Here is a 24,646-nt window from a genome sequence, read left to right on the forward strand (position 1 = left end):
CCCCATGCCCGAGGCCCAGCCCCATGCCCGAGGCCTATGCCCGAGGCCCATGCCCGAGGCCCAGCCCCATGCCCGAGGCCCAGCCCCATGCCCGAGGCCCAGCCCCATGCCCGAGGCCCAGCTCCATGCCCGAGGCCCATGCCCGAGGCCCAGCCCCATGCCCGAGGCCCAGCCCCATGCCCGAGGCCCATGCCCGTGGCCCAGCCCCATGCCCGAGGCCCAGCCCCATGCCCGAGGCCCAGCCCCATGCCCGAGGCCCAGCCCCATGCCCGAGGCCCATGCCCGAGGCCCAGCCCCATGCCCGAGGCCCAGCCCCATGCCCGAGGCCCAGCCCCATACCCGAGGCCCATGCCCGAGGCCCAGCCCCATGCCCGAGGCCCAGCCCCATGCCCGAGGCCCAGCCCCATGCCCGAGGCCCAGCCCCATGCCCGAGGCCCAGCTCCATGCCCGAGGCCCAGCCCCATGTGACCATGTGGGATTTCTCACCAAATTCAAATAGCGCACATTTAAGATTTACTGCATATGAATAGAGTCTACAGCAAGGAAAATGCCCCTTTGGCCCAACTCATCCATACCAATCAAGATGCCCAATCTAAACTAGTCCCACTTGCCTGCAGACGGCCCATATATCCCTCTAAACTTTTCCTATCCATGTACCTGCCCAGTGCCCTTTAAATGCTGTTATTGTTTCTGCCTAAAAACCTCAGGTTCCTATTAAATCTTTCCCCTCCCCCCATAAACCCATGTCCTCTGGTTGATGATTTGGTTCTTTTACTCGGGTAAAAGGTTCAGACTAAATATACTGTGCAGACCTGTGGCTAATTGTCATTTCACCTCTAGAAGATCACTCCTAAACACCTCTAGAAACACCCTCTGGCACTTCAAGGAAAGTCCCAGCCTGCCCAACCTCTCCCGACAGCTCAAGCAACATTCTTATAAATTTCCACTGCACCCTTTCCAGTTTAACACCATCTATCATACAGCAATGTGACTAGAACTGAACACTATACTCAAAATGAGACCTCACCAACGTCTTGTAGAAATGTAACGTAACCTCAATACCCTGACCGATGAAGGCCAATGTACCAAAAACCTTCTAGACCACCCTATCTACCTGTGACGCCACTATCAGGGAACTATGTAGCTGTAGTCAGAGATCCCTCTGCTCTACAACGGCCGGTCATTCACTGTGAAAGTCCTGCCTGATTCGACTACACCTCGCACTTATCTGCATTAAAGTCCATGCAAAAAAGCTTCATTAGGTGGGGAAAAAATCCAAGTGAAAATTGTGAAAATTCTTCCAAGTGAAAGAAGTGAAAATAGCCTCAGTGAAAATACACCAATTGGCCACATGGCTTCACAATATGTTTTGCGTTCTAAAGCACTGGGCGGAGGTGCTGGAGCTGTTGGACAGAAGGCAAGCTCACATCAAATGCACTGAGACACCACCCCATTCTGCTCCAAACATGTCAATCTTTATTTGGGAAGCCTGAGATACTGTTTAACAAGTGCTAATTAATGCGTGGCCTAAATATTGCACAGTAAAAAATAAATCAGCTGGAGGAAATGGCAGTGCTAGTTGCTGAAGCAGCTTCTCCATCTGTCCCGAGCCTGGTGCAGGGAGCAAGTGGACGGGAGGGGCAGGAGAGCCAGCGGTTCACTCCATCTCCAGGTCAGCCATGGCCCTCTGCAGGGGATCCACGCTCCAGTAATCGTAATCCCACGCCAGGAACCAGCCGCTGAACGAGGGGGGCTCAAAGCCCTGCTTGACTGTCACTATGGGAGTCCGACAGTCCCTGTTCGACGGGTCGGTCTCGATGTACATCGTAGCTGGAAAGGGAAGAGAGAAAACACGTTACCAGAGATATTTCACATTCAACATCACTTGACTACAGGAGGTGCGACTGGGAAATGGGAGAGGAGCCACAAGGTCACGTGCTTTGCAACCCGAGGTTGGGTTTAGATTAGTGGCTGGGCCCACGCTCAGCCCCAGGTACACAGTGCACGGCCTCACCCCGCACTAACACAATAACACACACAAAATGCCAGAGTGACTCAGCCGGTCAGCCAGCATCTCTGGAGAAAAAGGTGGGTGATCGTTCAGGTCCCGACCCACAAATCATTCATCCTTTTTCTCCAGAGATGCTGCTTGACCCACTGAGTTACTCCAGCACTTTGTGTCTACCTTCGGTGTAAACCATCATTTGCTGTTCCTTCCTACACACACGATGGCCCATGGCGATCTGAAACCCCCGCCATTTCCCTATGAATCCACAGTTATAGTGTCTTATAACAGAGACAGAAATCAGATCATTCAACACAAGCTGAGGGAGCCGCTGCCTCACAGCGTCAGAGATCCCGGTTCGATCCTGACTTCGAGTGCTGTCTGTGTGGAGATTGCACATTTCCCCCGTGACCACATGGGTTTTCTCCAGGTGCCCCGATTTCCTCCCACATCCCAAAGCCGTGCAGGTTTGTAGGTGAACTGGCCCTCTGTAAATTGCCTTGAGTTACACACTTGGGGAGATTTACTGAGTGGTTATGCTTTTGGATAGACAGGGGCTGATTAGGGATAGTCGGCATGAGTTTGTACATGGAGTGGTTGAGAAAGCAGGATAACAGAAAACTAATGCTGGTCGACACGGACTCGGTGGGTCAAAGGGTCTGTTTCCATGCAGTAAATCTAAACTAAAGACCAAAGGCCAAGTTTGAATGTAATAATTAAACAGGAGCTTGCAAAGGTGGATTGGAGGAGGTTGTTTGCAGATAAAAGGACGTTCAGAGTGTCTCTGGTGTGATGGTGATGGTTCAAAGTATGTGTGTTCATGTTAGAGTGAAGGGCAAAGCACATGGGAGGAAGGAAACTTGGATGACAAGAGAAAGAGAGACTCTGGTCAGGAAAAAGGACGTTTAGCCAGGTTTAGGCACCTGGGATTGTGCACCTATAGAGGAGTCCCGGGATCAAGTGCACCTATGGAGGAGTTTTGGGATCTGAGGAGCATATGTAAGCGCAAGAAACGCAGCCCAGACCATCACACAAACCAACCTCCCTTCCATTGACTCCATTTACACCTCACGCTGTCTCAGCAAGGCCAGCAGTATTATCAAGACCAAGTCACACCCTGGCCTTCTTCCCCCCTCTCCCATCGGGGAAAGGTATAGAAGTGTGACTTGGCACGCTTCCAGATTTAGGGACAGTTTCTTCCCAGCTGATATCAGGCAAGTGAACCACCCTACCAACAACTAGAGAGCAGTGGAGACCGTTGGACTATCTTTGAATTGACTTTACTGGCTTTGTCTTGCTCTGAACGTTATTCACGTTATTCTCTTTATCACGTATCTACACACTGTGGGTTGCTCGATTGTAATCATGTGGAGGAGGTGCTAGATATTCTAAGGTGTATGAAGGTAGATACATCTCCCGGGCTTGATCAGATGTTTCTGAGAACACTGTGGGAAGCTAGAGAAGAGATTGCAGGAGCTCCAACTGAAATTATGAATCATCATTAGACACGGGCTAAAATAGATTCTATTTCAGAAGGGCTGCAAGGCAAAGTCTGGGAACCATAGACCAGTGAGCCTAACATCTGTGTTAGCCAGGTTCATGGAAAGGATTCAGAGGGATACGACATATGCCTTTGGATAGACAGGGGCTGATTAAGGATGGTCAGCATGAGTATGTACATGGGAGGTAGTGTCTCTCCAAATCTGATTGAGATTGTTTTTTTGCTGAACTAACTACAAAGGTTGACAAGGGCAGGGCCGTAGGGCACAGAATCTTTTACCCAGAGTAGGGGAGCCAAGAACCAGAGGACATAGGTTCCAATTTAAACCGTTCCCCTCTCACCTTAAACCTGAGGGGCAATTTTTCCAGAGGGTACATGGAACGAGGTGCCAGAGGAGGGAGTTGAGGCAGGTACTATGACAACATTTAACAGACATTTGGACAGGTACATGGACAGGAAAGGTTGGGAGGGATTTGGGCCAAATTGGACGAACTTCAATGGGGCATTTTGATCAGCATGGAGTCACTACACCAGCCGGGAATACAAGCGTGGACGTTTCACCTCCCCCACTCTTTCCACATGGCTGCATCATGCACATTCATCCACAGACTGACACAGGGAAAGGGCAGGGCTGTTCACATTTGTTCTTCATTCCAGATCAATTAGCTCCTTCCCTCAGTTCCTGTCCAGTCCGTTTTCACTGCACCCTTTCCAGTTTAACAACATCTATCGTATAGCAATGTCACCAGAACTGAACACAATACTCCAAATGAGGCCTCACCAATGTCTTGTAGAAATGTAACATAACCTCTTCAATACCCTGACCGATGAAGGCCAATGTACCAATGCCCTTCTTATGCAGAGACAATAGGTGCAGGAGGAGGCCATTTGGCCCGTTGAGCCAGCACTGCCATTTAATGTGATCATGGCTGATCATCCACAATCAGTACCCCGTTCCTGCCTTCTCCCCATATCCCTAAATTCTGCTAGCCCTAAGAGCTCTATCTAACTCACTTTTGAATGCATCCAGTGAATTGGCCTCCACTGCCTTCTGCGGCAAAGAATTCCACTAATTCACAACTCTCTGTGTGAAAAACTTTTTCCTCATCTCCGTTCTAAATGGCCTACCCCTTATTCTTAAATTGTGGCCCTTGGTTCTGGACTCCCCCAACATTGGGAACAGGTTTCCTGCATCTACCATGTCCAATCCCTTCATAATTTTTTATGTTTCCATAAGATTCCCTCTCATCCTAAATTCTAGTGAATACAAGCCCAGTCGCTCCAGTCTTTCATCATATGACAGACCCGCCATTCCGGGAATTAACCTGGTGAACCTACACTGCACTCCCTCAATAGTAAGAATGACCTTCCTTAAATTAGGAGACCAAAACTGCACACAATACTCCAGGTGTGGTCTCACCAGGGCCCTGTACAACTGCAGTAGGACCTCTTTGCTCTAATACTCAACTCCTCTCATTCTAGACCACCCTATCTACCTGTGACACCACTATCGGGGAACTATGTAGCTGTTCCCGGAGATCCCTCCACTCTACAACGCTCCAAGGCCTTGCCATTCACTGTGAAAGTCCTGCCTGGTTTGACTACAACACCTCACACTTATTTGCATTAAACTCCATGTAAAAAAGTTTAATTAGGGAGGGAAAAAATCCAAGCTAGTTTAAAGTGAAAATGCAACAATTGGCCACATGGCTTCACAATATGTTTTGCTTTCTAAAGCTTCCACTAAAGCACTGGGCTTTAGGTGGTGGAGTTGCTGCCTTGCAACGCCAGGCACCCGGGTTCGATACTGACTACGGGTGCTGTGTGTACAGAGTTTGTACGTTCTCCCCGTGACCTGTGTGGGTTTTCTCCAGGATCTCCAGTTTCCTCCCACACTCAAGATGTATGGGTTTGTAGGCCAATTGGCTTGGTATAAATGTAAATTGTACCTAATGCGAGTAGGATAGCGTAAGTGCGCATGGATCGTTGGTCGGCATAGACTCAATGGGCCGAATGGCCTGTTTCCGCGCTGTATCGCCAAACTAAACTAGTCATAAAACGCCCACTGGCATTCACTCAAAGTGGCCAAGTCCAAAGAACTACAAATCCACTTTCACATCACTGCATGTGATGTCCTCGCACAGAGATGGAAATCTCCACTAGAAGCCCCACCCCATCCCCAAACAAACGTCAGATGCGGGCAGCACGGTGGTGCAGCGGCGGAGACCTGGGTTCCCTCCTGATGGGCGCCGTCTGTACAGAGTTTGTACGTTCTCCCCGTGACCTGCGTGGGTTTTCTCCGAGACCTTCGGTTTCTTCCCACACTCCAAAGACATACAGGTATGTAGGTAAATTGGCTTGGTAAATGTGAAAACATTTTCCTAGTGTGTGTAGGAGAGTGATAATGTGCGGGGATCGCTGGTCAGCGCGGACCCGGTGGGCCGAAGGGCCTGTTTCCGTGCTGTATCTCTAAAACTAAAAAAACCTAAAACTAAGATGCCTTCTGAACAAGGAGGAACAATGTCACTATATTAATGCAGTAAGGTAAAGGTGGTGCCAGAGTCTTCAAACATTTCCCTCCTCAGATTTAGGGAGCAACATTGGGAACAATACAATGGTAGCAAAACAAACAAAAGGGCAGCGTTGGCTGCAGTGCCAAATACCTGTTTGTAGACAACAGGAGGAGAACACGCCACACACTGTGTGCCACTGTGGAGCAGCCTCATGCCCGAGGCCCAGCCCCATGCCCGAGGCCCATGCCCGAGGCGCATGCCCGAGGCCCAGCCCCATGCCCGAGGCCCAGCCCCATGCCCGAGGCCCATGCCCGAGGCCCAGCCCCATGCCCGAGGCCCAGCCCCATGCCCGAGGCCCATGCCCGAGGCCCAGCCCCATGCCCGAGGCCCAGCCCCATGCCCGAGGCCCAGCCCCAGGCCCGAGGCCCAGCCCCATGCCCGCGGCCCAGCCCCATGCCCGAGGCCCAGCCCCATGCCCGAGGCCCAGCCCCATGCCCGAGGCCCAGCCCCATGTCCGAGGCCCAGCCCCATGCCCGAGGCCCAGCCCCATGCCCGAGGCCCAGCCCCATGCCCGAGGCCCATGCCCGAGGCCCAGCCCCATGCCCGAGGCCCAGCCCCATGCCCGAGGCTCAGCCCCATGCCCGAGGCCCAGCCCCATGCCCGAGGCCCAGCCCCATGCCCGAGGCCTATGCCCGAGGCCCATGCCCGAGGCCCAGCCCCATGCCCGAGGCCCAGCCCCATGCCCGAGGCCCAGCCCCATGCCCGAGGCCCAGCTCCATGCCCGAGGCCCATGCCCGAGGCCCAGCCCCATGCCCGAGGCCCAGCCCCATGCCCGAGGCCCATGCCCGTGGCCCAGCCCCATGCCCGAGGCCCAGCCCCATGCCCGAGGCCCAGCCCCATGCCCGAGGCCCAGCCCCATGCCCGAGGCCCATGCCCGAGGCCCAGCCCCATGCCCGAGGCCCAGCCCCATGCCCGAGGCCCAGCCCCATACCCGAGGCCCATGCCCGAGGCCCAGCCCCATGCCCGAGGCCCAGCCCCATGCCCGAGGCCCAGCCCCATGCCCGAGGCCCAGCCCCATGCCCGAGGCCCAGCTCCATGCCCGAGGCCCATGCCCGAGGCCCAGCCCCATGCCCGAGGCCCAGCCCCATGCCCGAGGCCCAGCCAGTCAAACTATCCAACAGGAAACTGCCCACAGGCTGCAACAATTAACTTTTGTGAAGGTTTGAAGGAACAATGGTTGCAATACACTAGCAATTGTTGGTCTAGAATTCAAAGATAATGATCTGGCACAAGTCCAAAACTAGGCACAAAGGTTGAAATCATTCAATGAAAGGTCTTGACCCAGAAAATCACCCATTCCTTCTCTCCAGGGATGCTGCTTGACCTGCTGAGTTACTCCAGCATTTTGTGTCTTTTATCAGTGTAGACCAGTATCTGCAGTTCCTTCCTACACATTGTGTTTGCTCCACTGTGAAATGTCCTCAAGGTAAGCCGATCTTTTCTCAAACGTTAGTTCTGCAACACCATCTCTCACTGCTCTTTCACCGTAATTCCTCCTGCACTAAATGTTGGACCCTTCACCCTTTATCTGTGGATGGCTTGATTGTGATCACGTATAGTCTTTTGATTGTATGCTATCCAGTGAAAACAAAGCTTTTCACTGAACCACACCAAACGAGTTGACACTGTCCTTAACTCTGCAATGCAGGTCATCACAGGGACACTTAAGTCAATACCTTTGCAGTGGCTCCCTGTCCTCTCTCACATCGTCCCTCCCAGCATACGCAGAAGGAAGAGGATGTTGACAGATTGGTGCACCATCGAGGTGCACCCTGATCTTCCCATCCATGCTGACTTGAACAATCTGCCCAACATGTGCCTGAAGTCCCGCAAACCCTTCTGGTCTTCAGCTAAATCCCTGGAAGACTTTGACCCCAAGACTGAGTGGAGCAGAGCCTGGAAAGATGCCAACACCAACAATGGAAAGGTCATCACGGACCCCACAGTGAAACCACCGGGATTTGACCTCCATCGCAAGCAATGGCTAACCCTGAACAGGATCCACACCCTCCATGCAAGAACAGCCCATCACCTGCACAAGTGGGGGATGACAGACATCCCTGCCTGTGACTGCGGATATCCAGACCAGACCATCCCACACATCGTGAATGACTGCTCACTGAGGCTTTTCCCTGGTGGCATCAAGGCCATCCACCCAGCGACTGATGCTGCCCTGGCCTGGATGTCTACCCTTGACCCACAACGTTAGGCTGTACACGCCAGACGCAAGAAGACTGAACCTCGGTACGTGTGAAAATAATAAATTTAACTAAACTAAAAAAACGAGTCTGTGGGGAATTTGTACATATTCCCTGTGAAGCGGGTTTCCTCTCATTGTTCTGCTTTCCTCCCACACCCCTATCACACCTAGTTGCCTAATTATTACTGTGTGGGAAAGAACTGCAGATACTGGTTTAAATCAAAGGTAGACACACAAAATGCTGGAGTAACTCAGCGAGACAGGCAGCATCTCTGGCGAGAAGGAATGGGTGACGTTTTGGGTCGAGACCCTTCTTCAATATATGTCTACTATAGACAATAGACAATAGGTGCAGGAGTAGGCCATTCAGCCCTTCGAGCCAGCACCGCCATTCAATGCGATCATGGCTGATCACTCTCAATCAGTACCCCGTTCCTGCCTTCTCCCCATACCCCCTCACTCCGCTATCCTTAAGAGCTCTATCCAGCTCTCTCTTGAAAGCATCCAACGAACTGGCCTCCACTGCCTTCTGAGGCAGAGAATTCCACACCTTCACCACTCTCTGTCTGAAAAAGTTCTTCCTCATCTCCGTTCTAAATGGCCTACCCCTTATTCTTAAACTGTGGCCCCTTGTTCTGGACTCCCCCAACATTGGGAACATGTTTCCTGCCTCTAATGTGTCCAATCCCCTACCATGGCTAATTATCACTGCAGACTGCCCTAGGCATACATGGATGGTGGGAACAAGTTGCAAGGAAATAATTTGAGTTTAGTTTAGAGATACAGCACAGAAACAGGCCCTTCGGCCCACCGGGTCCGTGCCGACCGGTGATCGCCCCGTACACCAGCACCATCCCACACACTAGCGACAATTTACAATATTACCAAAGCCAATTTAACCTACAAACCTGTACGTCTTTGGAGTGTGGGAGGAAACCGGAGCACCCGGAGAAAACCCACGCTGGTCACATGGAGAATGTACAAACTCCGTATAGACAGCACCGGTAGTTAGGATTGAACCCGGGTCTCTGGCGCTGCACAGCAACAACTCTACCGCCGCGCCACCGTGCCGCACATTTGAGGGAAAGGGTTTGTTACACTTCAGCATAAACCCTACGGACTCTGACCTTGTTAAGGAAATAACGATACAAGAGAAAAATTGAAACACAGAAGGCCGAAGACAGGAGTCAGATTAGGATCTAGTACGCTAATGAATCCTTGCAGAGACACTGTAAAATGGATGCAAATCAATGCATGGAAGTCCCCCTCTGATCACGCCCAGTTGTAGGCAACATTTGTCAGATTGTTGCAGATCTCGTCTGGGAGTTTGTTTAGTTCATTGTCACGTGTACTGAGGTACAGTGAAAAGCTTTTGTTGCGTGCTGGCCAGTCAGTGGAAAGACAATGCATGATTACAATCGAGTCATCCACAGTGTACAGATACATGATAAAGGGAATAATGCTTAGTGCAAGATAAAACCAGTAATGTCCGATCAAAGATAGTCCGAGGGTCTCCAATGAGGTAGATGGTAGTTCAGGACTGCTCTCTGGTTGCGGTAGGATGGTTAAGTTGCCGGCTCAATGATGACAGACTGAAGCTTTCTTTCCCTGACAATGCCACACAAAACCCCACCATTTCCTATTTAGTCCCATTCACCCATCGAGAGAGATGAACAAGGATGGCACGGTGGCGCAGTGACTTACAGCGCCAGAGACCCGTGTTCGATCCTGATTACAGGTGCTGTCTGTATGGAGTTTGTATGTTCCCCTTGTGACCGCGTGGGTTTCCTTCAGGTGATCCGCTTTCCTCCCACAACCCAAGGACGCAAGTTAATTGGCTTCGGTAAAAATTGTAACTTGTCCCTAGTGTGTAGAATAGTGTTAGTGTACGGGGATCGCTGGTCAGCACGGACTCGGTGGGCTGAAGGGCCTGTTCTGCAAATTCTAAATAGTAGCAGCACTGAAACAGACCCTTTGGCCCAAGACAGACACAAAATGCTGAAGTGGCTCAGGCACCATCTCTGGAGAAAAGGAATAGGTGACGTTTCGGATCGAGAAACCCATGGCTGCTACCCATTTACATTAGTTTATTTATTCCCATCATATTCTCCACTCTTTCCCACAGATGCCTTTGGGATATGGATAGGGTGGGTGTGGAGAGGATGTTTCTACTAGTGCGAGAGTCTAGGATCTCCGAATCCAGAATCCAAATCCTCAGAATAAAAGTCCGTACCTTCAGAAAGAAGAGGAGGAATATCTTTAGTCAGAGGGCGGTGAATTTGTGGAATTCATCGCCACAGAAGGCTGTGGAGGCCGTTAATGGGTATTTTTAAGGCAGAGATAGATTCTTGATTAGTACAGGTGTCAGGGGTTATGGGGAGAAGGTAGGAGAATGGGGTTAGGAGGGAGAGATAGATCAGCTATGATTGAATGGTGGAGTAGACATGATGGGCCGAATGGCCTAATTCTGCTCCTATCACCTATGAACTTGTGGGAGATGACAACAGGGGGGGTTACCAGCGACTTGCTGTCCACAACCTCCATCTCTCCTTTCTCTTTTCCCACACAAAGAGGACATGGAAATTGAATGAAGGAAATGAAATGTGTGCCGTGTGTAGGGTCGCCAACTGTCCCGTATTAGCCGGGACATCCCCTATTTTGGGCTAAATTGGTTTGTCCCATACGGGACCGCCCTTGTCCCGTATTAGGCCCGGGGGGGGGCACTGTAGGCCCAGACTTTTAGGCCCAGATGCTGTAGGCCCGGGCGCCGCCTGACGGAGGTTGCTTAGCCCGCCTCCCGGCCCGGGCGGCTGCCATTGGTGGAGTGGGAGCATGTGGCTGCTGGCTGGGTGAGGTCACGTGGGATAGTTGGCAACCCTAGCCGTTTGCCGTGTTCTCACCTGATGCCATGGCCTCAGACTTCTCCTCGTCTTGAGCATCTTTACCGATCCACACAAAGACCTGGCGATAGGAAAGTGGAATTGATGAACATGTTACAACCAAAAGCTTTGACAAGATAGATCTTGCAGCTAACGAGTCACTCTGTAGATTGACCATCTTGAACTCAAAAGAAAGCAAAGGAAGTAGCTGGGAAAACACAGTGGGAGAGGCAGAATAGAGCTGAGAGCTGGACAGCACAAGAACAGGCCCTTCGGCCCACAATGTCTGTGCCAAACATGATACTAAGACCAACCTTTATCTGCCTGCACACAATTCATATCCCTCCATATTCATGAGCCTATGTTGTCGCTGATCAGCTAGACTCTGACAACTTGCATCCATTTTCCAGACACATTATATTTACTGCACAGCAACAGCACAGTCCCAGTTACCCTTCTCTCAAATTCCAATCACAACAGTCAACAACGTTTTATACGGATTTTGACCCTTGAAATTGTGCGCACTTTCTAATTTCTTATCAATAACAATACGTTCCCAAAACATTGACATATAATGCAATAACACTAATACAAGTAAACCTACATGCTTTATTCTTAATTCTTTATTTAATTTTCAATATCAAGAACCTTTTAGTGTGCGTCAAGGAATACCCATGCCAAAACATGGGGCACGTCAATGAATACCTATCAGGAACATTCATGTGGGTCAGTGAATGCAGAAAGGTTGTTGTGCTGTCCATCATCCTAACTTTGTCATACTACAGTTTGCACATTGTGCTGTCCAGCCATCCTAACCTTTGTGATACTGCAGCTTCCACACCTATCCAAAGGTCTCTTCAGTGCCACTATGGTACCTGTGTCCATCACAGCACCAGCAGCATTTTCCAGGCACTAACCACCACTCTGCAAACTTGCCTCATGCATCTCCTTTACACTTTGCTCCTCTCACCTTAAAGCGCTGCACTCTAATCTTGGACCTTTCCATCCAGGGAAATAAAGATTCTGGCTAACTATCCCATTCCTCTCATAACATTATATACTTCTATCAGGTGCCTCTGGCGTTCCAGAGAAAGCAAGCCAAGCCTCTAGCCCACACCCTCTAATCCAAGCACATTCTGGTAAACCTCCTCTGCACCATCTCCAAAGCCGCCACATCTTTCCTGTAATAGGGCGACCACTACCACACACAATACTCCAAATGCGGCCTAGCTAAAGCCTAATAAAGCTGCATCATAACCCCCTGAATCACAGTCCGTGACCCCCGCAGTTTTGGTGTCATCTGCAAATTCACTAACCAACCCATCTACATTTGCCTCTATGTCACAAACAGCAGGGGTCCCAGCACTGATCCCTGCAGAACCTCACTGATCAGAGACCTCCAGCCTGAATAGTGTCCTACCCCCACAACACCCTGTCTTCTATCAGTAAACCCGTTCTGAATCCATACAACCAAGTCACTGTAATTCCGTACATCTTAATCTTTTGGATCAGCCTACAATGGGGGACTTTATCAAATGCCTTCCTAAAATTCATTTGGACAACATCCACTGCCCTACCCTTATCAATCACTTTCGTCACCTTCTCAAACAAACTTCGCTAGTAAGACACGACCTGCCATGTTCAAACCCATGCGGACTGTCCGAATTATCCCATTCTCTTCCAAATGGCAATTCTCTTCCAAATTGGAAACCCTGTCCAATAGGTTCCCTACCACTGACATCATGCCATTAATTGTATATTTTCCCCTTGCCAAAATTGCAACACCTCACACTGGTTTGGACGAAACTCCATCTGCCAGTTGATCCATATCCTGCTGTAAACCTTGACTGGCTTCCTTGCAGTCTGTGACCCCAGCAATTCTGGTGTCATCTGCAAGCTTACTAACCAACCAGACTATGTTGGAGACAGGACTAAAATTCCCAGGATTTTCTCTACTTCCCTCCTTAAATAAAGGAACAACCCTACCACTCTACAGTCCTCAGGGACTTCATCTGTGTCTGGAGAAGACACAACGATCAAGGCTCCTGCAATCTCCTCTCTTGCCTCTTCAGGAACCTGGGATAGATCCCACCAGGTCCTGGGGATTAAGTATCCCAACATTGCTTCCTCTCAAATCTCAAGCTGCCCTGGCATGGTGGCATTCCCCACACTGACCTCACTGTCCTCCACATCCCTCTCCCTGGTGATAACAGATGCACAGTATGGGTTTGATACCTCGCCTACATCTCCAGACTCCAAGCACAAATTCCCTGTCAACAGTCCTAAATTAACCCATTCTCTTCCACATGGGAATTTTAAATGGGACTAAACCCTCTCCACTAGCTTCCCCACCACTGACATCACACTATTAATTGTATATTTTCCCCTGACATTCAACTGCCCAAATTACACACCTCTCACCTGCTGGGATGAAATTCCATCTGATCTATATCCCACTATAAACCATGACTGGCTGCTCTCCTCAGCTCCCCCAGTCCCTGCAGGGCAAGACCCATCATGTCCCATCTACACTGGTCCCACCTGCCTGCATTTGGCCCAGATCCCTCTGCACTGGTCCTATTTATGACAGAGCAGTCGAGGTGAAGGTACAACATCACCTGTCCATTGCCCTCCATGGAAGCTGCCCGACGCACCCATCCTCCAGCTGCATTCCCAATTGTAACAGACGCAGCATCTGCATTCCCTGCGCTGTGCCCAACCTCACTGCAACTGCCCCACTCCTCTGACTGGAAGTTTCAGCCGCAATAGTGAGGCAGTACTGCTCAGCAACAAACACCAGACAACCACTTCAGTGAGGAATTGTGGTCCTTGTCGGCTATAAACTCCTCACAACAGGGAATGGTGTTGCAAATAAAACAAGGTCTATTTTATTTGTGAGCAAGCTTTAAGTAATCAAGGGAATACAGCACAGAAACAGGCCCTTCAATTCACCGTGTCCATGCTGACCAAGTTGGCATACTGGGCTAGTCTTACGTGCCTGCATTTGGCACATATCCCTCCAAATTCTTCCTATTCATATATCTGCCCAAATGTCTTTTAAATGTGTGTCATTTTATGAGCTTCTATAGTTTCCCCGGCAGCTGATTCCAGACACAGATTACACTTAGAGTGAGATTTGCCCACCCACCCGCAAAATATCCATCCTCTCATCAAATGCCTCTACATTCTAGTCTTAGAATCCTCCACCCTTGGTAAAAGATTGCAAATGTTCACTTTATCCATGCCCCTCGTGATCTTATACATCGCAATCAGGTCAGCCTGCAACCTTCTATGCTCCAAGGAAATGTCCCAGCCGATACAATACTCCCAATAACTCAAGCCGTCAAGCCCAGATGATGCCTGGTGCATCTCTGCTGCACCCTTTCCTTCCTCAAACTGGGCAACTAGAACTGCACACAGTATCTGAGTGTAGTCTCATCAATGACTTGCACAGCAGCATCATGATGTGTCAACATCTGTACTCCATACCCTTCCCAATGAAGGCAAGTGTGTCAAACACCATTTACTCATCACTAGTGGAGAACTGTACACCTATTCTGTCACATCTGCCTGTACATGCCCCATGCATGTCTTTCCATTCCCTTCACTTGCATTTGCCTATCCAAAAGCCTTTTATAGCATCTGCCTCCACCACCACCCTGGCAATACATTCCAGACCCCCCACTTCTCTGTGTAAAATCATTTCCCCAGCACATCACCACTAAACTTTTCTCCTCTCATCTGATAGCTGGGTGCTCTAGTGTTGTTCATAACCACCCTGGGAATAAGGTGCTGACTGTCTACCCTATCTATGCCCCTCATATTATTATATACTTCTACCAAGTCTCTCCTCTACCTGACATTTCTGAGAAAACAATCCAAGTCTATCTAACCTCTCCTTATGGCCGAAACCCTCGAATCCAGACATGATTCTGGTAAACCTCCTCTCTAAAGCGTCCATATCGGCCCTGTAAAGGGCCAACCAGAACTACACGCAATGCTCCAAATGCGGCCTAACCAGTCTTTCTCATAGAGCAGCAGTTTAATCAGGTACACATATTTCTTCTCACGTATTTCCGGCTTCAACACCTCTGCAGCAAGTAGGACACAACAGGCCGTGAAAGCTGGATTGGTGAGGGTTGTGTTCATGTTGGCGGCCCTCCTACCACTTCACACACACCCACACATCTTCAATTCAAGCCTCTGGAGGCATGTCCCAACACCATCCCATGGGGAACATGAACAAGCCCACAACGTGGATCAACCAGTCACCTCACCTGGTCCCAGGTATCAAGAAGCATCACGTCATCAGGGGCCAGGTCGTCTTGGGTCTGCTCGCCAGGAACTTCCTCGATCTGTGGATCAAACAGAGAGCAATCACAGGCCAGTCCCAGGCACACGTCTTTACACTGGAGCATCTGTCAGGTTCAGGCCAGTCAAAGCACAAAGTTATTGAGACGAGGCTCTTCTCAGCAATCAATGTGTGGCCATCGAACCGTCGTCCAGATACTCACTGTTAGGTTTGCTGGTACCACCATCAAACCTGGACAAAGACTTGACAGCGGCAAATCAAGTGCTGAGAGATGTGAGCCATCACAGTGACTTTGATCAGGCATGTGAGGTAAAATAACAAGAGGAAAAGATCCCAGCACTTGCAACGGGAGGTCAAAAATGTACACACAAGTTACCAGTTTCAAGCCTCTTTTAGTATATTTCAAAGTAAAATCACACATTACAAAATAATGTGAATATGTCACTGTACACTTGAGAATCTATGCTATTAGCTGGTATAGTCAATTAGAGATATTATATTTTGTTGTAGTAAAGATGGTTTCTTTTGTTGTTTTAGCTAATATAAAATGGATGCTTATTTTAGTGGAAAGCAGTAAGATGGATGCTTGTGGCAGAAATGTTATCCTTGGGAACAGAATGTGTTTGTCCCTTTACGAGTGATAAGGAGTGTACAGAAGAGATGGGCTATTGTCCTCTCCCACTACTCTGTCTGACTGCGAGTGCTGTGTATTGAAACAGTAAAGCAAGGTCATGCAGCTACGAGGCGGCACGGTAGCGCAGCGGTAGAGTTGCTGCTTTACAGCGAATGCAGCGCCGGAGACTCAGGTTTGATCCTGACTACGGGTGCTGCACTGTAAGGAGTTTGTACGTTCTCCCCGTGACCTGCGTGGGTTTTCTCCGAGATCTTCGGTTTCCTCCCACACTCCAAAGACGTACAGGTATGTAGGTTAATTGGCTGGGTAGATGTAAAAAATTGTCCCTAGTGGGTGTAGGATAGTGTTAATGTACGGGGATCACTGGGCGGCACGGACTTGGAGGGCCGAAAAGGCCTGTTTCCGGCTGTATATATATGATATGATATGATATAGAAAGTTTCTTTCTTATTAGCAACTCCTTATTTGGGTGCGTGTGAAAGTAGGAAAAGTTTGAATCCACGCTAGGTAAATTGATGCGTTTCTCTAAATACATGTGACTTATATTAATGGTTTGGTTTCTGAGCATGTGACCTGTATCAATGATTTTGTCTTCTCTGTAACCATGGAAATTGTATTAGATGTGTAATTGGTCCTTGATTTCTTTTTGTCACACCTCTCTTTTTCTGTATAAAAAAGTAAACAATGGTGGAGAAGTTGTTCTTCCCCTCCCCTGAGTTGAGATCTCTTCAGACACTAGTGTTGTGTCTGGAGATCTTCTCGGGAAGAACCCCATGGTGGAATAAATCTGATGTGCTAATCCAGTATCACGTGTGATTATTCAGACTGAAGGTAAAGAATTTGATTTAACATTACATCTCTTGCGACTGTTTTGTACATGGTTAATGTTGATCTTATACAATTCACAAATCCAAACGCAGTCTGGGGCATTCCTAGAAATGTTCATCATTTCCTGCAACTTCCATGGGGTGTATACATGCATCACAGCCTGCGCCCCATTCTGTCCTGCTAATGGATTTGGCATTGCTCTCAGTAGCATTATCTTTTTAGTCTTTTTAATTTCCTGCTGGTTCTCAGCCTCGCGTTTCCTTTGTTCTTCGTTGCACTCTCTCACTGATGAATTCAATTACTGCTGCTCCTTCCTCTTCTGCCTCAGCCCTTCCCCTCCTTTCATCCTCCTTTTCAGTTTCCCGGTCGCTATCGGTATCATCTTCCTCTGGGGATGCCCTTCCCTGTGGGGCTGCCGATGCCCCCCCCGATGGGATCTTAGTGGGGCAGTTCCTGCTCTTGGGGACAGGTGGCTAGGGGCATATGGGGGAGGTGTTCTACACCATTCCCGACTTTCCCAATTTACTCCTCATCCTCCTCTTCTATAAACAGGGTCGCCATGCCGGACAAGGAGTCCTCGGGGTTATTTAGCTTAGGTTTCCATTTTTGCATTACCAATTGTTTACAATCCTGTTGGCCAACTGCATTTTTCCTCCTGATCATCATGCCATTGGCACTCTGCCAATAATACATCCCAACCTTTCAATATGCCTTCTTTCCTATGTAACTCTATCCCTCTACAACTTAGATTATCCATCCAATATGCTGAAACTCCTCCCACACCTCTTTCTTCATATTTCCATTCCTCAATCTATTTCTTCCATTTCTTGCCTATCTCTCTCTCTCTCTCTCTCTCTCTCTCTCTCTCTCTCATAGCACCTACTCCGCCTGCTTACTGACTTCAGTCAGTCTACTATCACCTTAAGAATATCTCACGGGTTAAAGGACGTATGGCTCAGCAGGATAGCTGCAGCGGTTTCAGAAGCAGCCACTCAAGTTTCACTTAGGCCAAGAAAGTGAATCACATCATTCCAGTTCTGAGGTCTCACACTCGCATCCAATCTATCAAAGAATTAATTTCAAAATACTACTGTTGATTCATAAAGCACTGAATGGTTTAGGGTGTTTAACTCCTATGACAATAACCTGTCCCTCCCAGTGGGTCTCTCGTCAAAGGTTGGTGACTAAAACTGTTTCAGAAGAATTTTGTTCAAAGTGGAAAGATCCCACATCTCTAGGAACACATGGGAGCTCTGTGGGATAGGGATGGGCGAGCTTCTTTAGTCTAGGCTTCACTGGAGGTTATTTGGCTGCCAATAATCGCAATTACCTCATTTGTGGTCTCACTATCTTGGGTAATGCAACCATGGGGGTCCTCGACATGATTACCCAGGGACTTACTGAACTTAGGCTCTTTACTATGCAGAACAGATATGCCCTAGATTATTTGTTGGCTCTGGAAGGAGGTGTCTGTGCTATAGTAAAAGGTAGTTGTATGATGGGAGTTAGGGATCAGACAGAGAATATTACTAGTTTTATTACAAAGATAAGAGAGTAAATGGATAACATGAAGGAGTCGAATAGTTTGGGTGATTAGGATTTTGGGGGCTGGTCGGACAAGTTGATTAATATAGCATTGTATATGGGAATTTTAATTGTTTGTATTTTTGTCGGGTTGGCTATTCTGAAATGCGTATTGAGAAGAATGGAGATGGTGTTAGAGAGTATTGGTACTTCAAGAATGTTAGTGGTAAGACAAACTGAATTATATGATAAGGAGGCCGAGGATGTTGATAGTGTGAAGGAAGAGTTTTGAACGACTAGGAAGATTATTAGATTAGGAGGTAAGAGTGAAGGGGAAGATGAAGTTTGATTTGATTAGAAGTTGAAGTTTGAAGTTTGATTTGATTAGAAGTTGAAGTTTGAAGTTTGATTTGATTAGAAGTTGAAGTTTGATTTGATTAGAAGTTGAAGTTTGATTTGATTAGAAGTTGAAGTTTGAAGTTTGATTTGATTAGAAGTTGAAGTTTGATTTGATTAGAAGTTGAAGTTTGATTTGATTAGAAGTTGAAGTTCGATTTGATTAGAAGTTGAAGTTGATTTGATTAGAAGTTGATTTGATTAGAAGTTTGATTTGATTAGAAGTTGAAGTTTGATTTGATTAGAAGTTGAAGTTTGAAGTTTGATTTGATTAGAAGTTGAAGTTTGAAGTTTGATTTGATTAGAAGTTGAAGTTTGATTTGATTAGAAGTTGAAGTTTGATTTGATTAGAAGTTGAAGTTCGATTTGATTAGAAGTTGAAGTTGATTTGATTAGAAGTTGATTTGATTAGAAGTTTGATTTGATTAGAAGTTGAAGTTTGATTTGATTAGAAGTTGAAGTTTGAAGTTTGATTTGATTAGAAGTTGAAGTTTGAAGTTTGATTTGATTAGAAGTTGAAGTTTGATTTGATTAGAAGTTGAAGTTTGAAAGACTTGAAAGATAAGAAAGTTTCTTTCTTATTAGCAACTCCTTATTTGGGTGCGTGTGAAAGTAGGAAAAGTTTGAATCCACGCTAGGTAAATTGATGCGTTTCTCTAAATACATGTGACTTATATTAATGGTTTGGTTTTTGAGCATGTGACCTGTATCAATGATTTTGTCTTCTCTGTAACCATGGGAATTGTATTAGATGTGTAATTGGTCCTTGTATTAGATGTGTAATTGGTCCCTGATTTCTTTTTGTCACACCTCTCTTTTTCTGTATAAAAAAGTAAACAATGGTGGAGAAGTTGTTCTTCCCCTCCCCTGAGTTGAGCTCTCTTCAGACACTAGTGTTGTGTCTGGAGATCTTCTCGGGAAGAACCCCATGGTGGAATAAATCTGATGTGCTAATCCAGTATCACGTGTGATTATTCAGACTGAAGGTAAAGAATTTGATTTAACATTCTAATAACATTTTGAAGTAAATTTGCATATTAATTGATAATCAGCCCAAAAAGATGGTAATTGGCTTTTCTGCTGTGTTTTATATTTTAACCCTGTCTTAATTAATTTAGTTATATAATCTTGCACTTAAATTTAATATTTACTCATTACAGTTCCACCACTGATTTTCTGGCACTCTTGGTTCCAGAGCTTTGCTGGTTTATCCAGCAGGCCAAGGAAGTCGGCTATGGGGATAGATGTGCTGGCTCCAGCTGGGCTGGAGTTCCAGAGCCCCGGCCGCAGGTTGCAAATTCAACCCACCGATCGGCCATGGAAGTCCCGATGAGGTCAAGATTGGCTGCCTTGCCCAGCCTAGGTGCCACATTTCCAGGGAGACTTCCAGGGCAGGCGCGCGGTGGGGGGGGGGGGGGGTTCTCGCAGAACCCCTAGCGACCTCTAGTGGAACCTAGTGTTCATTACCAGTCTTTACATCATTTTTTCCCCTTTCTTTTTTTCGATCCGATTTCTCAGTTTATTTGGCAAAGTGAAAAACACGGAAACCATGCAAAAAGCGTGGAAAATTGATTTTCCGTGGAAAATTCACATGCCTGTTTGATGAATTCCTCTTTCACATGTTTGCAGATAGCGAAGATGGTTGTGAATGATTGCAGCAGGATCTGGATCTGGATCGATTGGCCAGGTAGGCTGAGGAATGGTTGATGGAATTTATAGACAATAGACAATAGGTGCAGGAGTAGGCCATTCGGCCCTTCGAGCCAGCACCACCATTCAATGTGATCATGGCTGATCATTCTCAATCAGTACCCCGTTCCTGCTTTCTCCCCATACCCCCTGACTCCGCTATCATTAAGAGCTCTATCTAGCTCTCTCTTGAATGTATTCAGAGAATTGGCCTCCACTGCCCTCTGAGGCAGAGAATTCTACAGATTCACAACTCTCTGACTGAAAAAGCTTTTCCTCATCTCAGTTCTAAATGGCCTACCTCTTATTCCTAAACTGTGGCCCCTGGTTCTGGACTCCCCCAACATTGGGAACATGTTTCCTGCCTCTAATGTGTCCAACCCCTTAATAATCTTATACGTTTCGATAAGATCCCCTCTCATCCTTCTAAATTCCAGTGTATACAAGCCTAGTCGCTCCAGTCTTTCAACATATGACAATTTAATGCAGAGAAGTGTGAGGTGTTGCATTTTGGGAAGTCTTACACGGGCAGGACTACACAGTAAATGATTGGCCTCTGGGTAGTTTTGTAGAGCAGAGGGATCTAGGAGTACAGGTGCATGGTTACTTGAAGGTCGAGTCACAGGTAGATAAGGTGGTCAAAAAGGCTTTTGGCACATTGACCTTCATCAGTCAGAGTATTGAGTATAGAAGTTGGGAGGTCATGTTGCAGTTGTATAAGACGTTGGTGAGGCCACATTTAGAATATTGTGTTCAATTCTGGGTATCATGTTATAGGAAAGATATTGTCAAGCTTGAAAGGGTTCAGAAAAGATTTACAAGGATGTTGCCAGGACTAGAGGGTGCGAGCCTTAGGGAGAGGTTGAGTAGGCTGGGTCTCTATTCCATGGAGCACAGGAGGATGAGGGGAGATCTTGTAGAGGTATACAAAATGATGAGAGGAATAGATTGGGTAGATGTCTTTTGCCCAGAGTAGGGGAATCAAGGACCAGAGGACGTAGGTTCAAGGTGAAGGGGAAAAGATTTAATAGGAATCCGAGGGGTAACTTTTTCACACAAAGGGTGGTGGGTGTATGGAATAAGCTGCCAGAGGAGGTAGTTGAGGTTGGGACTGTCCCATTGTTTAAGAAACAGTTAGACAGGTAATTGGATAGGACAGGTTAGCAGGGATATGGACCAAGCGCAGGCAGGTGGGACTCGTGTAGCTGGGACATGTTGGCCAGTGTGGGTGAGTTGGGTGGGATGTTCTAGACATTGCCAACGCTGCAGTCTAGGACAGCAGCAAACTGCTGGAGCAAGAAGGGACCAGGTGCACGCCCTGCATTTGACCAGGATCTCGAGCTGGAAGGACGATGATCTCTTACCCAACACAACTTGCTCAGTTCCTCCAGCGGTTTGCTTATGCAACACATGCCCATCATTGTGCGACTCACCAATTGCTCCTTTGCAATCACTTTAATTCATTCTCTGCATTTCTAATTTCATCCACTGTGGTTTCTTTAAACCTCCAGCCTGCCCTGCTGAGAGCCAATTCATCAACTTTTATTCCAGAGGAGTGCACGTAGAGGAAGTCACAAGAAATAAACTAGCCCAGTCACAAGAGGGAAGGTAGGAAACACGAGATGCGGGAATGATGGCGCAGTGGTAAAGCTGCTGCCTTACAGCGCCAGAGACCCAGGTTCCATCCTGTCACAATGGATGCTGTCTGTATAGAGTTCGAATGTTCCACCCATGGCCTGCGTGGGTTTTCTCCTAATTGGAGGAGATTCAGACTCGGCTGAAGAGGTCATCCAGTGTTCCAGAGAAAACAATCCTAGTCTGACCAACCCTAACTAATACCCCCTGATCCAGGCAGCATTCTGGTAAATCTCTTCTGCACCCTCTCCAAACCTCCACACCTTTCCTGCAATGGAATGACCAGATATTGGGGGAGCAGTGGGGCAGTGGTAGACCTGCTGGCTCACAGCACCAGAGGACCAGCTTCCATCACGACTACGGGTGCTGTCTGTATGGAGTTTGTACGTTCTCCCCGTGACCACGTGGGCTTTCCTCGGGTGCTCTGATTTCCTCCCACGCTCCAAAGTTGTACTGGTTTGTACTTTATTTGGCTTCGGTAAAGATTGCAAATTGTCCCTAGTCTTCTTCTTGCGTTTGAGGCAGCAGAAACTATGTAACGCCCTCCAGGCGCTGTAGCCAGTGCAATGTGCTGTTGTCGAGGGCCGTGAGGTCTACCCCTCCACCAGGGGGACGGAGGACAGTGCAGTCGGACATGCCGTGCTGCGCTGTTTGCTGGTCTGCTCCACACACGCAGGCTGCTGATGGACGCAACCCCCAACGATGCATGTTGGCGTTGAACCGGCCGACCCCTGTGCGGAGCCGGTTCAGGGCGACCCACTCTTTGCGGGGCATGTCCGAGCCGGGTGGGGCTGTGGTGTTCGGTGCGACAGTGAATTGAGGAGGTGGCGATGTCTGTTCAACATTGTCCCTAGTGTGTGTAGGATAGTGATAGTGTAGCAAGACTCAGTGTGGTCAGCGCGGACTCAGTGCTGCACTGCATCTCAAAACTAAACTAGATTGTATGCAAAAGCCCAAATATAGCCTTAGCAAAGTCCTTATGCAGCTGAATCATGACCCTCTGACTCTGATCCTCAATGTCCTGTCCAATGAAGGCAAGAATATCAAAAGCTGCTGTCCCACTCAATCTATTTGTGTTGTCACTTCCAGGGAGCAACGGACTTGGACCCTGAGAGCTCTTTGTACATCAACGCTGTTCAGGGTCACGCTATCAGCCATGTACCTTCCCCTTACATTTGACCTCCAAAGTGCAACACCTCACACTTGCTTGGAGTTTGACTTCAAGTGAATTGCTTGATTAAAGTGCAGGACCAAAGTCAGGCAGCATCTCTGGAGAATATGGATAGGTGACCTTTTGGGTTGGGACCCTTCTTCAGACTGAATCATGTCACCTATCCAAGTTCTCCAGGGGCGCTGCCTGACCCATTGTATTACTCCAGCACTTTGTATAAAGCCGCATCTGCAGTTCCTGGCATCTCCAAGTTACTTGAAGTTTCTGATCCTGTCTTCTATGGAAATACAGCAAACAGGGAGGAAAACAAGTCAACCCATCTAAACTTGCCTCATTAGATGCAACGTTCCAGTCTTGGCCACAACCTGAAACCTCAGTAAAGTGCCATCGTCACACTGCGGTCTGGTACATTGTGAAATGATTGGGGTGCAATTGAGAAACAGCACCAACCGTATTTCACGGGCCTGGTACATTGTGAACTGATTGAGGAACAATTGAGCAAAAGCACCAACCGTCGTTCACGGGCAGCTTACAACCCAGTGGTATGAATGTGTGATCCCAGTGGTATGAATGTGTGATATTCTCTCTCTCTCTCTGTGTGATCCTGTCTATCTCTGTGTGATTGAGTCTGTCTGTCTATCTCTGTGTGATTGAGTCTGTCTGTCTGTCTCTGTGTGATTGAGTCTGTCTGTCTGTCTCTCTCTCTCTCTCTCTCTCTCTCTCTCTCTCTCTCTCTCTCTCTCTCTCTCTCTCCTTTGCAGAAGCTTCTCATTTTCACCCTACAAACAGCTAACAATGGGCTGTTTTTTATCATCCTTTCTTTCACTCTTTGTTCTTTATCTCTCCACATCACTTCCAGGGAGTTTCCCTTATCCCTAACCAGTCTGAAGAAGTGTCTCGACCCAAAACGTCACCCATTCCTTCTCTCCAGAGATGCTGCCTGACCCCACTGAGTTACTCCAGTAAAGTGCCATCGTCACACTGCGGTCTGGTACATTGTGAAATGATTGGGGTGCAATTGAGAAACAGCACCAACCGTATTTCACGGGCCTGGTACATTGTGAACTGATTGAGGAACAATTGAGCAAAAGCACCAACCGTCGTTCACGGGCAGCTTACAACCCAGTGGTATGAATGTGTGATCCCAATGGTATGAATGTGTGATATTCTCTCTCTCTCTCTCTCTGTGTGATCCTGTCTGTCTCTGTGTGATTGAGTCTGTGTGAGTCTGTCTGTCTGTCTGTCTGTCTGTCTGTCTGTCTGTCTGTCTCTCTCTCTCTCTCTCTCTCTCTCTCTCTC

General features: G+C 48.0%; 1 protein-coding gene across 1 annotated transcript in view; it reads right to left on the reverse strand.

Annotated features, from left to right (window-relative positions):
* Positions 1–1,453: 1,453 nt before the first annotated feature.
* LOC144608520 (gelsolin-like) overlaps positions 1,454–24,646 on the reverse strand; it is a 106,176-nt gene continuing 82,983 nt past the window's right edge. The window contains exons 15-17 of the mRNA XM_078426400.1: positions 15,436–15,513; positions 11,180–11,240; positions 1,454–1,830 (exon numbers count right to left, since the gene is read on the reverse strand). Coding sequence (XP_078282526.1) covers positions 1,658–1,830; positions 11,180–11,240; positions 15,436–15,513 — 312 coding nt within the window. The 3' untranslated portion in view covers positions 1,454–1,657. The remainder of the gene's footprint in view (positions 1,831–11,179; positions 11,241–15,435; positions 15,514–24,646) is intronic.

The sequence above is a fragment of the Rhinoraja longicauda genome, chromosome 31 (genome assembly GCF_053455715.1).
Source record: "Rhinoraja longicauda isolate Sanriku21f chromosome 31, sRhiLon1.1, whole genome shotgun sequence".
Lineage (NCBI taxonomy): Eukaryota > Metazoa > Chordata > Chondrichthyes > Rajiformes > Arhynchobatidae > Rhinoraja > Rhinoraja longicauda.